Source organism: Herpailurus yagouaroundi, unplaced genomic scaffold (genome assembly GCF_014898765.1).
Source record: "Herpailurus yagouaroundi ecotype Mexico unplaced genomic scaffold, PumYag 29, whole genome shotgun sequence".
Lineage (NCBI taxonomy): Eukaryota > Metazoa > Chordata > Mammalia > Carnivora > Felidae > Herpailurus > Herpailurus yagouaroundi.
The window spans coordinates 104,181,941-104,197,553 of NW_024412377.1; the positions used below are offsets into that span (position 1 = coordinate 104,181,941).

The 15,613-nt window shown below is 40.7% G+C and overlaps 1 protein-coding gene across 1 annotated transcript; it reads right to left on the reverse strand.

Annotated features, from left to right (window-relative positions):
• Positions 1-944: 944 nt before the first annotated feature.
• On the reverse strand, positions 945-13,623 carry KGD4 (alpha-ketoglutarate dehydrogenase subunit 4). Its single transcript, XM_040451584.1, has 4 exons — positions 13,488-13,623; positions 4,299-4,362; positions 1,783-1,970; positions 945-1,265 (listed from the first exon to the last, which is right to left on the reverse strand). The coding sequence occupies exons 1-4, from the start codon at positions 13,527-13,529 to the stop codon at positions 1,248-1,250; spliced, it is 312 nt and encodes a 103-aa protein (XP_040307518.1). The 5' UTR covers positions 13,530-13,623; the 3' UTR covers positions 945-1,247.
• Positions 13,624-15,613: the final 1,990 nt, after the last annotated feature.

Here is a 15,613-nt window from a genome sequence, read left to right on the forward strand (position 1 = left end):
CTTAATTGGCAGGCAACTGAGCGATACTCAACAATTTGACTCGGTCTATTGCCCACTAGCTACCCTTACTATTAAGGATGACTTCTTTAAAGCATATTCTAGAAATCATTCAAGGTATGGAAGAAAATTTATTTAGCTTTGTGAGGCTTTAGTTTCACAATAATACATACCCTTGGCATTGTAAGACCTTATTAAAGTTTCATAAATTGCCTTAATAAGGTAAATATCTAGGTCGATTTTAAGAGGCTTTCAGACATTAAGTTTGAGAAAGTTAGTGGTTATCAGAATTTGCACACATGATGACAATCAAAACAGTAAAATAAATCAAAGAATAAGACTTTCTTAACACCCCTAATAACATAGTAAGTTGCAGTTTCTACTCAATGTTATATGTTTCTATGTTAAATTCATTTTCTTCTGAATGTAGGTTACAAATACTCTTTTGTATTAACTCCCAGTTTTACTACCACAAAGTCACCTGTTTTACCTTGGCTGTATTTTTATTATTTAGTGTAGGGTATGGTTTTTAAACTAGTTATACTCCAGTAATTTTGTGAATGGAAAAATATAAAGAAAATTAAGAACAAATAATGGAGTCATTCTTTCACTGATCCTCATCCAACTTCAGGAAAATCACTTCCCAAAAGCAACAATTCTATCTGATAAATCTTTCCATGTCTTAAAAAGAAACCGAGGGGCGCCTGGGTGGCTCAGTAGGTTAAACTCCTGACTCTTGATTTCGGCTCAGGTCATGATTTCATGGTCATGAGACTGAGCCCCACATCAGGCTCCACACTGAGCTTGGAGCCTGCTGAAGATTCTCTCCCTCTGCCACTCCCCGAGTTACGTATGTGCTGGGGAGGGGAGGGGAGGGAAGGGGAGGGGAGGAAGGAAGGAAGGAAACTGAAACAAAAGTGAAATTATGGGAAACCTATGACAGTTTACTAGATATTGTGTGCTTTTAATAGCTCAACATTGATAATACTTGATAATCAAGAGTAAATTAATAGGCTACATTTAAAAATGTATACTTTAATAAGTATATAAACAATTAGGTAAGCTTGTGGAGAAGCTGACCAACATACATATATTAGGAGATACAAGTGTCCATCTAAATTTTCTATTTCATTTTTTTTAACAGAATATTTATTCAAGTTGTTTAATGTAGCTTATCATGTGCCACTTTGGAAGTCCTTTATTGTAAAGACTATTCCTTTGATGGCAAACAGCAGCCACACTGTCAGTGACTATTCCGGACCTCCACGCTGAAAAGGAAAAAATAAAGCAAAAAGATTAGGTTTAAATTTACAGAAGAAATCTTTTCATGGACATTATATAAATTTACACCATTTTAAGCAAATGATCATCAGGTGTTCAATAACAATTTCGGTTTTTCATTGCTCTTAGGCACTTGTATCAATGTTGTAAACAATTTCTGATCAGGAAGGAACTCAAGGTTGACCTTGATTGGTGATGCTCAAATTTCTTGGCCCCATAAGCCCTTCACATTGAAAAATTACCAAGGACTCTACTGAGCTTTTTTTCATGTGGTTATAGCTATTGCTACTTAACATATTATACTTCTACATATATATTCCTTCAGGTACTTTTACTGAGGGCTTGTACATGGTTTATTTCTCATAACCCTGTGCTACCTGACTATCTTGGTCTTAGCTATGGACCCACTGTGACAAGGAATGGAAAGAACAAGCATATGAAATTCCAAAAGCCAAAAATGTTCAGGTGTTTTGCACAGTACTATGATAAAGAGCGATGACATACTTGGATAAATTCCATTTCTTCTTGAGACACAAGCTTCCTTCTGTATTTCTGAGGTAATGTTTTTATTATTTCTGCAGTGTCTGGAGGACCCTGATGCATCAGCAAATCCGGTGATTTACTTCCCTTAGAATGCTGTGAAATTGAAGAAGAGTGAGATGGTAGTCCTGCTGATCTCAAAACTTCTGATACTGAAAAAAAAATGTAATTAGAGAAATAAATTGCTCAGGTGTCTTAAAATACTATTTTGAATGATCTACTATTGAGTAATCAAGTCATTCTTCAAATGCTGGGTATAATCCTAAAATGTATTATTGAGTAGCTATAAATTGGGTAGCTATAAATAATTTCAAAAAGTTCTTTTTAAAACAAATAAGGAAGAAGCTTTAAGTTAATGAATTACTAAACTGAACAAGTTTATAAAATATTAAATTTCTAGGTAGTAAAGTATAACCCATATGAATAATCTACACACTTAAGTTTTGTCATATGGTGGTGTTTACAGGTAATATAATAGGCAATAAGAAAGTTGGTATATGAAGAGAAGTTTTCTCAATACCTTTATACTTCTTTATTCACCTATATATTTTTTAATGTTTATATATTTTGGGGGGGGGGTGCATGAGCAGGGGAGGGGCAGAGAGAGATGGGACAGAGGATCTGAAGTGGGGTCTGAGCTGATAGCAGAGAGCCCGATGTGGGGCTCGAGATCATGAACTGTGAGATCATGACCTGAGCTGAAGTCAGACACGTAACTGACTGAGCCACTCAGGTGCCCCCTTTATCACCTATATCTTAATTCTTTAAGAGTTACAATAAATTAGGGGCATCTGGGTGGCTCAGTCGGTTAAACCTACAAAATCGGCTCAGGTCATGATCCTACGGTTTATGGGTTCGAGCCCTGCCTTGAGCTCTGTGCTGACAGCTAGGAGCCTGGAGCCTACTTTGATTCTTTGTCTCCTTCTCACTCTGCCCCTCCCCCATTCACACTCTCTCTCTCTCAAAAATGAATAAACATTAGGGGGCGCCTGGGTGGCGCAGTCGGTTAAGCGTCCGACCTCAGCCAGGTCACGATCTCCCGGTCCGGGAGTTCGAGCCCCGCGTCGGGCTCTGGGCTGATGGCTCAGAGCCTGGAGCCTGTTTCCAATTTTGTGTCTCCCTCTCTCTCTGCCCCTCCCCCGTTCATGCTGTGTCTCTCTCTGTCCCAAAAATAAATAAACGTTGAAAAAAAAAAAAAAAGGTTTAAAAAAAAATGAATAAACATTAAAAAAAAAAAGTTACAATAAGTTAAATTAAAAATATCCCTATAAAACTTCTTCCACTCCTCCCTGAATTAAAGATTAAATATCTTATAATAAAAACAGGGACAATCATAATGATCAATGAGTAATGTATAGAATTGTTGAATATATTGTACATTGTAACTTAACTATACTGGAATTAATTAAAAACAACAGAGACAAAGGATTTGCTAAAAGTGAGGGATAAGGGGAAAACAGGACTTGTTCAGAATCTTCAATTACTTTATAATCAATGATTACTCAGGTCTAAGGCAGTCTGTATCTACTGACTGAATGAATATATCAGTCAATGAAAGAAAAGGTTAGCTGGGAGAAAAATATAAGAATGGCTACTGTGCCTCACAACCTCTCCAATGTAAGCATGAGAGAATCTTTTTTTTTTTTCAACGTTTTTTATTTATTTTTGGGACAGAGAGAGAGACAGCGCATGAACGGGGGAGGGGCAGAGAGAGAGGGAGACACAGAATCGGAAACAGGCTCCAGGCTCCGAGCCATCAGCCCAGAGCCTGACGCGGGGCTCGAACTCATGGACCGCGAGATCGTGACCTGGCTGAAGTCGGACGCTTAACCGACTGCGCCACCCAGGCGCCCCGAGAGAATCTTTTAAATAAAGGGCAGAAGAAAACAAAGAACAAAAATTTCCCTGTATAATCACAATATCATTAAAAATTCAGAGACAGGGGCGCCTGGGTGGCTCCGTGGGTTAAGCGTCCGACTTTGGCGCAGGTCATGATCTCACGGTCTGTGAGTTCGAGCCCCGCATCGGGATTTGTGCTGACAGATCAGAGCTTGGAGCCCGCTTTGGATTCTGTGTCTCCCTCTCTCTCTGCCCCTCCCCTGTTCATGATCTGTCTCTCTCTGTCTCAAAAATAAATAAACATTAAAAAAAAAAAAATTCAGAGACAGGGGTGCCTGGCTGGTTCAGTTGGTGTAGCACGCGACTCTTGATCTCAGGGTTGTGAATTCAAGCCCCACAGTGGGTGTAGAGATTACTTCAAAATAAACTCTTAAAAAAAGTTCAAAGACATATTCTGTTGAGTCACTACCTTTTTAAATGGAGGTAATAAGTTAATTTCTGCATGTGCAACTTAATAAACTGTTTTGATCTAAGCTATAATGGTCTCCCTGATTTTAAAATGTGAAATAATGCCTATAATAGAATATTCACGTATAAATATATCTGTACCTAATTTTTAAAAAGTCTAAAACACAACTTACCATTGGGTTTAGGATTGTCTCTTCTGTCAGGGAACCTTATTAATGGAGTATGTGGCTTGACTACCTAAAGGAAAAATAAAATATATGGAAAAAAAAAAAAAAGATGAAGCACTAAACTCATTAACTCTATAAAAAAAAACAATGTACTGAACTTCATAGATACCTTTATTAAAACAAAATAACTTAATATTTGACAGCAACTTGAATATTACTATTTTACTCTTCCCCAACTAGGAAAGCTGGTCTATGAACTTTTAATTTATCTTATCTACTCTTCATAATACCTTTGGACTTTACACATTAGAAGACATTTTACTATACTACCAACTGACCTCAAAACAACCCTATGAAAAAAGATGACACAGATTTTATGTTGTATGACATATATTACCCTGCTGCTGGGTAAGAATTAGAAGTGTCCTAACTTGTATTGAATGTTGTTTTCCTACCACGGCCAATTATCTAGCAGTGCAGAACAGGATAAAAAGCATATTGAAAATTAGCTAATTTAGGGTGACTAGGTGGCTCAGTCAGTTGAGTGTCCGACTCTTGATTTTGGCTCAGGTCACGATCTCACAGTTCATGGGATCGTGTGCAGACAGCCTGGAGCTTGCTTGGGATTCCCTCTCTCCCTTTCTCTCTACCCCTCCCCTGCTCATCAGCTAAGTAAATAAATAAACTTAAAAAAAAGAAAGAAAGAAAGAAAATTAGGTAATTTAAAAAAAGCTTTTTCCGACTATAAAGTAACACATGCTCTGTGTAAAAACTTTGGAAGAAATGGTGAAAAGCCACAAATAAGAAAACACAGTCTATAATCCCCAAACCCACAAAGACCAAATTAAACATTTGTTGGCCCTTTTAGTCTTTTTTCTAAACCCATAGAAACACGTATTTGCGAATATTATTTTTATTTATTCATTCATTTATTGTAATTTATTTTAATGTTTATTTTTTTTTGAGAGAGAGAGAGAGAGAGACAGACAAAGAGTGTGAGTGGGGGAGGGGCAGAGAGAGAGGGAGACAGAATATGAAGCAGGCTCCACCCACTGAGCTGTCAGCACAGAGCTCTACGTGGGGCTAGACCTCACAAACTGCAAGATCGTGACCTGAGACAAAGTCACACTGAGCCACCCAGGCACCCCTTGATTTTAAAACAGATATTTGCACGGACTTCAAGCTGTATTACAAAGCTGTAATCATCAAGACAGTATGGTACTGGCACAAAAACAGACACTCAGATCACTGGAACAGAATAAAGAACCCAGAAATAGACCCACAAACGTATGGGCAACTAATCTTTGACAAAGCAGGAAAGAATATCCAATGGAATAAAAACAGTCTCTTCAGCAAGTGGTGCTGGGAAAACTGGACAGAGACATGCATAAGAATGAACCTGGACCACTTTCTTACACCATACACAAAAATAAATTCAAAATGGATGAAAGACCTCAATGTAAGACAGAAAGCCATCAAAATCCTCAAGGAGAAAGCAGGCAAAAACCTCTTTGATCTTGGCCTCAGCAACTTCTTACTCACCATGTCACCGGAGGCAAGGGAAACAAAAGCAAAACTGAACTACTGGGACCTCATCAAAATAAAAAGCTTCTGCACAGAGAAGGAAACAATCAGCAAAACTAAAAGGCAAATGACAGAATGGAAGAAGATATTTGCAAATGATCTATCAGATAAAGGGTTAGTATCCAAAATCTATAAAGAACTTATCAAACTCAACACCCAAAAAACAAATCATCCAGTGAAGAAATGCGCAAAAGACATGAACAGACACTTCACTAGAGAAGACACCCAGATGGCCAACTGACACATGAAAAAATGCTCAACATCACTCATCATCAGGGAAATATAAATCAAAACAATGAGATACCACCTCACACCCATCAGAAGGGCTAACGTTAACAACTCAGGCAACAACAGATGTTGGCGAGGATGTGGAGAGAGGATCTCTTTTGCACTGCTGGTGGGAATGCAAACTGCTGCAGCCACTCTGGAAAACAGTTGGGAGATTCCTTGGGGCTCCTGGGTGGCTCAGTCAGTTGAGCGTCCGACTTCGACTCAGGTCATGATCTCTCGGTCTGTGAGTTTGAACCCCGTGTCGGGCTCTGTGCTGACAGCTCAGAGCCTGGAGTCTGCTTCGGATTCTGTGTCTCCCTCCCTCTCTGCCCCTTCCCCACTCATGCTGTCTCTCTCTCTCTGTCAAAAATAAATAAGCATTAAAAAAATTTTTTTAAAGAAAATCCCATCAAAAAAAAAGAAAAAACATGGGGCGCCTGGGTGGCGCAGTCGGTTAAGCGTCCGACTTCAGCCAGGTCACGATCTCGCGGTCCGTGAGTTCGAACCCCACGTTGGGCTCTGAGCTGATGGCTCAGAGCCTGGAGCCTGTTTCCGATTCTGTGTCTCCCTCTCTCTCTGACCCTCCCCCGTTCATGCTCTGTCTCTCTCTGTCCCAAAAATAAATAAACGTTGAAAAAAAAAATTATTAAAAAAAAAAAGAAAAAACAGTATGGAAGTTCCTCAAAAAATTAAAAATAGAACTACCCTATGATCCAGCAACTGCACTAGTAAGCATTTATCCAAGGGATACAGGTATGCTGTTTCAAAGGGGCACATGTACCCCAATGTTTGTAGCGGCACTATCAACAATAGCCAAAGTATGGAAAGAGCCCAAATGTCCATCGATGAATGGGTAAAGAAGATGTGGTACATATATATACAACAGACTATTACTCGGCAATCAAAAAGAATGAGATCTTGCCATTTGCAACTACACGGATGAAACCAGAGGGCATTATGGTAAGCAAAATTAGAGAAAGACAAGTATCATATGACTTCATTAATATGAGGAATTTATGATACAAAACAGATGAACACAAGGGAAGGGAAGCAAAAATAATAAAAACAGGGAGGGGAACGAAACATAAGATACTCTTAAATATGGAGAACAAACAGAGGGTTACTGGAAGGGTTGTAGGAGGGGGGATGGGCTAAATGGGTAAGGAGCATTAAAGAATCTACCCCTGTGGGGCGCCTGGGTGGCGCAGTGGGTTAAGCGTCCGACTTCAGCCAGGTCACGATCTCGCGGTCCGGGAGTTCGAGCCCCGCGTCAGGCTCTGGGCTGATGGCTCAGAGCCTGGAGCCTGTTTCCGATTCTGTGTCTCCCTCTCTCTCTGCCCCTCCCCCGTTCATGCTCTGTCTCTCTCTGTCCCAAAAATAAATAAAAACGTTGAAAAAAAAAATTTGAAAAAGAATCTACCCCTGAGATCATTGTTGCACTATATGCTAACTAACTTGGGTGTAAATTTAAAAAATTAAATTAAATTAAATTAATAAAAAAAACCCAGATATTTGCAGGGTATTGCTGTTTTACCCCTAGAATTCTAGATAATGCTGTAGAGGACCTTTCTGTTTTAAGTTTGTTTATTTTGAGAAAGAGAGAGTGCACGAGCATGGGAGGGACAGAGAGACTCCCAAGCAGGCCCTCCTGTGCTATCAGTGCACAGCCCGACGTGGGGCTCAATCTCACAAACCAAGAGATCATGATCTGAGCCGAAATCAAAGTCATATGCTTAACTGAGCCACCTAGGCACCCCTGCTAGAGAGAAACTTAAATGGACCTTTCAGCATGAAATTTTCTGAATATACAATGCTAAGACTCTAATGAACAGTACTATTTTCAACTAAAGTAATCTAGAAGTTGCTCTGTAACTAGTGATATTGAGCTGTATGTTTATCTCCAAAATATTTGTATATATGTACTATATAATACATTTAAAAAATTTTTTTTAAAGTTTGTTTATTTTTGAGAGAGAGACACAGTGAGAGCAGGGGAGGGGCAGAGAGAGAGGGAGACAAAAAAGCTGAAGCAGGCTTGAGGCTCTGAGCTGTCAGCACAGAGCCTGACGCGGGGGTTGAACTCACGAACTGTGAGATCATGACCTGAGCCAAAGTAGGACACCCAACCAACTGAGCCACCCAGGCACCCCACTACATAATATACATTTCATATGAATACGGAAATAAATAGGCTTGTTGGAACTGGCCTGAAAACCCCACTATAATTGTGCTCCTGTGAGAAAATGCTAGAATAGAGTTGTCTCCCTCAGCATAAGTTCACAGTCAAGTCTAATGGTAAAAAACAAAACACTAATGTCACACTGTGTGTCAATCTGTGAGACTGAGCCCCATGGCTGGCTCCATGCTGGGCAAGAAGACTGCTTAGGATTCTCCCTCTCTCTCTTCTCTGCTCATACACATTCTCTCTCTCAAAACAAAACAAAAATGAAACCCAATTCTCCCTCTAGTAACGATTTCTTCCTTTTCATAGCCAATCTTCTTCAAAGAATGTTCTATCCATACGCTATCAACACCCCATTTAAAAGCTTTAAAAATGTTCAACAGCTTTCAGGATAAACTTCAAGCTCATATTTGGCATTCACTAGGCCCATCCTGATCTGCCTCTCCCTCCCTCTCCAGCCTCACTTCTCACCTCTGTCTTCTGCATCTTTTACTCCAGGTATTCTGAAGTACTTTTCTGTTCCTAGATCAATAAGCCAATGATTAGAGGACAGCTAATCTCCTGCAAAAGGCAGAGTCAGAGAACTAGCACTTCTGCAGTACTGCCAGGTATGCAGTAAATGTTGAGGAAACATTTGCCAAGTGTGAACAGAGACCATTTGTAAGACAGGACTAACTGTATAGGTATGTGAGTATGTATACATACACTTAAACAATGATACGTACACAAGAGAGAAAAATCCATTTCAACAATGCTTACGCACACTTAAAAATATGACATCATATGCCCTTAGAGATTAAATTGCCAGACTGGTGTCCTCTTTGTTTTTTTTTTAAGTTTATTCACTAATTTTGAGACAGAGCACATGCGTATGGGAAAGCAGGGGAGCAGCAGAGAGAGGGAGAGAGAGAATCCCAAGCAATCTACTCAATGTGGACACAGAGCCAGACTTGGGGCTCAAACCCATGAACTGCAAGATCACAACCTGAACTGAAATCAAGAACTGGATGCTTAACTGACTGAGCTGCTAGGTGCCCCTGGTGTCCCCCCCCTTTTTTTTTTTAATTTTTTTTCAACGTTTATTTATTTTGGGGACAGAGAGAGACCGAGCATGAACGGGGGAGGAAACAGGCTCCAGGCTCTGAGCCATCAGCCCAGAGCCTGACGCGGGGCTCGAACTCACGGACCACGAGATCGTGCCCTGGCTGAAGTCGAGTGTCCCCTTTTTTAAAAGGCATTTTCCTAAATATATGGGTAGAGCCAGTACTGTAATAAACAAAAAATGAAATAAACCTTGATAAACACATTACACAATTTCAACAGCAACAGAGACAATCTTAATTCATCACCCCTTCCTCCATTAAACAAATCCCAACCCTCTCCTCTAACCTGTTAATACCTTCCATATGTATCACTAACATAAAAAGACTTTTGTCAAACCATAATATCTACACATTTTACCACAATAAATTAAAAATAGTTCTTTACTATCATCTAATACTTAACTTATACTCAAATTTTCCTCTCAGAATCTGCTTTTTATTTATTTTAAATTAAAAAAAAATTTTTTTTTAAGTAGGCTTCATGCTCAGTGCACAGCCTGAACCCACAACCCTGAGATCAACACTTGAGGTGAGATCAAGAACTGGACGTTTAACTGACTGAGCCACCCAGACACCTCAATATTTACTTAAAAAAATTTTTTTGGGGGGGCGCCTGGGTGGCTCAGTCGGTTGAGCGTCCGACTTCAGCTCAGGTCATGCTCTCATGGTTCGTGAGTTCGAGCCTCGCAGCGGGCTCTGGGCTGATGGCTCAGAACCTGGAGCCTGCTTCCGATTCTGTGTCTCCTTCTCTCTCTGCCCCTCCCCCATTCATGCTCTGTCTCTGTCTCAAAAATAAATAAAAATGTTAAAAAAAAATTAAAAAAAAATTTTTTTTTTAAATGTTTATTCATTTGTGAAAGAGAGAGAGACAGAGACAGAGCATGAATTGGAAAGGGACAGAGGGAGACACAGAATCTGAAGCAGGCTCCAGGCTCAGCTGTCAGCACAGAGACGTGGTTCAAACTCATGAACCATGACATCATGACCTGAGCCAAATCTGGACGCTCAAATGACTGAGCCATGGAGGCGCCCCAAAATTTGCTTTTGAACTCTAAAGGTAGGGGCATGTGGATGGCTCAATTGGTTAAGAGTCTGACTTTGGCTCCAGTCATGATCTCATGCTTTTGAGAGTTCGAGCCCCACATCAGGCTCTCTGCTGTCAGCACAGAACCACTTCAGATCCTGTCTCCCTCTCTCTGCCCCTGCCCTACTCACTTTTCCTCTCTCTCTCAAAAATAAACAAACATTAAAAAAATGTTTAGACTCTAAATGTAAACACAAAGAAGCAATTCCTTTTTTTTTTTTTAATTTTTTTTTTCAACCTTTATTTATTTTTGGGACAGAGAGAGACAGAGCATGAACGGGGGAGGGGCACAGAGAGACGGAGACACAGAATCGGAAACAGGCTCCAGGCTCTGAGCCATCAGCCCAGAGCCTGACGCGGGGCTCGAACTCACGGACGGCAAGATCGTGACCTGGCTGAAGTCGGACGCTTAACCGACTGCGCCACCCAGGCGCCCCAGCAATTCCTTTTTTTTAAATGTTTATTTTGAGGGAGAGAGAGAGTGTGTGCAGGTGCTTGTACAGGTGTGCGTGCAGAAGACAGGCAGAGAGAGAGGGAGATAGAGGATCCAAAGCAGGTTCTACACTGTCAGTGAGTCTGATGTGAGGCTCAGATTTACGAACCTTGAGACCACGACCTGAGCCAAAGTCGGCACTTAACCAACTGGGCCACCCAGGCACCCCCAAAGAAGCAATTCTACCTGTGTATCAGTTGGGTAACATAACTAAGGGGGGAAAAAAGGAACTAATCCAAATAACTTTCATAGTACTTATACTCTGTACTTTCATCTAAAGGCAATGATAATAATAAATACAGTACTAAGAAAACTTGAACTTTTTACTTAATATGGTGTTGGTAGCTGTATAAATATAGCAATTTTGAAACCATTTTGAATCTATTGTAGGACTCACCAAATGAGTACATATATTTACAGTGATATTTGGAGGAACCAGGGATTTGCCTGTGAGAGAAAGTTTGACTGAGCCACCCAGGCGCCCCTATAACTTATTCTACTAAAATTATCTCTGAATACCTTATAGTTGAGCCAAATTTCTCTACTTAATATTGACACCATGCCTTATGAATTCCCATCAGTTTGTGCTAGTTTGTTGAAATACTACTCTTTCTTTAAGGTATGAATTAAGAGCCAAATTCTAAGTTCTATGGAGGCACCATGTCTGGCTTGTTGGTGCTATAGTCTCAGCACTGAGTACAGACCTGACACAGAAGTACTCAATAAATTTTGCTAAGGTTATATGTAATTATTGCATAATGTTAGCAAAAACCACTTTGTATTATGAATACGAGTACAAGTCTTTGCAGCTCTTTTACAGGAAGACAGACCATTCCTTACTGTGCATCTCACAGTATCTTTTTTTCTTCCTTATCAGTAGTTAGTAGTTCATTACTGTGTACTATTCCATTTTAATAAATCTACCACAATCTGTTTATCCTCCTAATGGACATTTGGATTTTTTCTGGTTTGGGGGTCATTATGGCATAAAGTGGCTACAGACATTTTTATCTAAGTCTCTTTGTAGGTATACGCACTCATTTCTCTTGGGTATAAACCTATAAGTAAAACTGCATCATAGGGAAGCTATATTTAATTACTGGAGACTAACAAGTTTTCCAGAGTGGCTATTCCATTTATACCCTTAACAACAATGGATGAGGGTTTCAGATGCTTCACACTGTCATCAGTACTTTTGGTACTGACAGTTTTTAAACTCTGAATAATTTTGGTAGATGTAGTAGTACCTCCTGGTTTTAATTTGTATTTTCCTGGTAAGCAATGAAGTTCAACATCTTTTCACAGACTTGTGTATCTTCTTTTGTGCCATTTCAACTTTTTAACCCATTTTAAAATTGAGCTATGTATTATGAACATGTATGGTTATACATTACGGATACCAACCAGTCCTCTGTCCAATGTTCTCCTAATCCTCATATTATCTTTAATTAGTTAATGCTTAATATCTACCTACTGAATGAGTAACAGAATCATTATGCAATGGGACCAAAGGCTAGGATCTAAGATTATCTTTCTGACTGAAAGAACTTTAAGAAAAGGTCTTTTTAAGACATGTATTTGTACCAAGGGAAATGCACTTCTTATACCAAAGTTAAAAACCATACAAGTACACTTCCAGAATTTAAAAGAGATTGTGTAAAACAGCCACAAAAGTGGAGGTTGTGTCCCTTTATATACCAACTTTACCTGTCCTATTTAAGTTAGCGATCACAACTGAAGAAGCAAATACAAAAGCTACCAGGAGTTAATTATTGATGTGTGGATTAACAAAGTTCCTCTAGCTACCAATACAAACTCAGGGCAAAAACAAACAAACAAACAAAAACCCAAAACTTGGGTAACAACAAAACATGTATTACAAACAAACTTAAATAATATATATTTCCCCCCCTCCAATTGTCCCCATCCAGCCTGCAACCAGACGCTCGGATTGGTGAGGGAGAATACGCCTGGGGTGAGGACTCCGCCCGCGGGGCCAGTTCTCTGGCCATTCCCAAGACCTTGAAGGGACACCGGGTCAGATGCACGGTTCGCTTCCTTCCACGCGCCGTTACTGCCTTCCTTCCGATTGGTTGATGCGGGACACCGCAGACAATACTAGACGCCGATTGGCCGAGACTATTGCCTGGGCAGCCTAGCCCGCAGACTCCTCTAGGAGGGCTACTGAGGTCCTGGCAGGATACAGTCCAGGGACCGCGCAGCAGCTCTTTGCCTACGTGCTCATACACAGCACTCCCGCGGCCTGGCTCGAACCCTCGGCTTTGGTCTCCGGCTCACTGCCCGACTCATTGGGTTCTAGGTCCAATTTTCACACATATAGTCGGGCGGTGCCGCTGGCCCTACCCAGGGCCGCGGTCACCGCGCAGCCTCCGCCACCGCCTTTTCTTCCCAGCGCCTTTGCTATAATCAGCACCATCCCTACCGCCCGCGGTGCGGAAAAGTGACCAAATTTCCTTACCTGAACGACCCTGCTGGCAGACGCCATCTTGCTGCCCATCATGACCCCGAGATGGGGCAGCTTCCGGGGCGCTTGCTAGCCGCAGAGATAACAGGAGACCTGGGCAGCTGGGGGGCGGGGCCTGCCTGTGGCGTCATGGAGGAGGGGCGAGCGTGCGCTCGCGCCGGATCCTCCTCCACTGCGTAGGCAGCCCACGCTGGGCGCCGACCCGCCCCGCCTCAATTCACGCTTAGGAACTGCCCCACGTGCTTTCCATTGTTTTGTTTTGCCCGCGAAGGTTTGTGATGTTGGGTTTGTTTTGCTCACCAGCTTATGAGTAAATTAGGGCCATTTCCTTTCCAGATAGCCAGTTTGTATTTTAAGTAGAATCCAAAATTTAGTCTAAAACCAAATAGGTAATGCAAAGTCATGTGGCGTCCTAAAACTAACAAGTTCTTTAAACTTGGGAGTTAGTGGCAAGCTCAGAAAGAGTAGGCATTTCGAGGTCTATACAAGGCTACCTCTTACTCTCTGCCTTACTGGCGTTACTTGATACGGTTTTGTTTTCTCTGCCATTAGTCCTGATATTAAACTGCTGCCTGATTCCAGTATGAGAACTCAAAAGTTCATTTTTCTTTTTTAATTTTTTTTTTTATTTTTCAGAGAGAGAGAGACAGAGTGTGAGCAGAGGAGGGGCAGAGAGAGACTCCAAAGCAGCTCCAGGTTCTGAGCTGCCAGCACAGATCCCCACCAGCCGTGGAGGGGTGGGCTTGAACCCACCAGCATTGATACCATGACCTGAGCTAGGTTGGCAGCTTCTGAATCTGGGAAGAGTTTTAAAAATACTTTACCAAGCGCCAAAATGGGCCCTTCTAATGAAATTTAAACTATGCTGAAACACTATTTTCACCCATCTAAAGTCAACATACATAATTTGGGTAACACATTCTGGGGCGGCTGTAGGGAAAGAGGCACTCACACACATCATTGGTGGGAGCAAAAGATGGTATTTGAAAACTTACATACTGAATGACTCCAACTATATGACATTTTGGAAAAGGCAAAATTATGGAGACAGTAACAGGATAATTGATTGCCAGGGACAAATAGGCAGAGCACAATGGTTTTTAGGACAGTGAAACTCTTCTATGATACCGTAATGTATGTGTCATTATACATGTTAAAATCCATACAATGTACCACCTTTGAGGGATAATGACATGTTAATATAGGTTCAGTTGTAACAAAGATACCAGGCTAGAAGAAATGGTGTTAGTGGGTAAGGCTGTGAATGTGTAGTAGGAGCAGTAAGTATATAGGAACTCTATTTTCTCTCAATTTTGCAGTTAACCTAAATCCAATAAAAATAAAAATTAAGCCTAAGCCAAAAAAAATGTGTTTTGGGGCACCTGGGTGGCTCAGTTGGTTACGCATCCATGTCTTGACTTTGCCTCAGGTCATGATCTCATGGTTTGTGAGATGGAGCCCTACATCAGGGTCTGCACTGACAGTGCGGAGCCTGCTCGGGATTCTCTCCCTCTCTCTCAAAACAAATAAACTTTATTTTAAAAAATTGTTTTAAGTCACCACTGATGAAACCAGATAATGTGTTCTTAAAGCTCAAAAGTGGTGACTATAGTAGGTAATACTGTATTGTGTAACTGAAATTTGCTAAGTAGAACTTCAAATGTTCTCACCAAAAAAATAAATAAATAAATAAATAAAAGGTAAATATGTGGGGTAATGTGTTAACCCAACTGTGGGAATCTCTTCATGATGTATATCAAATCATGTTGTACATTTAACTATCTTACAACTTTGTCAATGACCTCAATACAGGTAGAAAGCTCAAAAGCAGCAGAAGCTTAGATATCTAGTACAGAGAGAAAAAGCAAGTTTCTATGTACATATCTACATCAGATTCTCATTCCGAAGTCATTTAAAAGACACAGACTTTCTGGGTTACTTTTATAAATAAACATTTTTCATTTTCCTTTATGACTGTGTTTAAGAAATGAATATGGACAAAGAAGTGCCATGATTTAGAGCCTTTATTAAAAAAAAAAACTTTCCAGGGGCACCTGGGTGGCTCTGTCAATTAAGCGTCGACTTCAGCTCAGGTCATTATCTCATGGTTTGTGGGTCCG

Bases quoted from the DNA above. Each gene is read 5' to 3' on its own strand.
- KGD4 (XM_040451584.1), bottom strand. From the start codon at position 13,529: ATGATGGGCAGCAAGATGGCGTCTGCCAGCAGGGTCGTTCAG. The intron at 4,363-13,487 runs GTAAGGAAATTT...TTTTTCCTTTAG, and splicing joins CTGCCAGCAGGGTCGTTCAG to GTAGTCAAGCCACATACTCC. The intron at 1,971-4,298 runs GTAAGTTGTGTT...TTTTTTTTTCAG, and splicing joins AGACAATCCTAAACCCAATG to TATCAGAAGTTTTGAGATCA.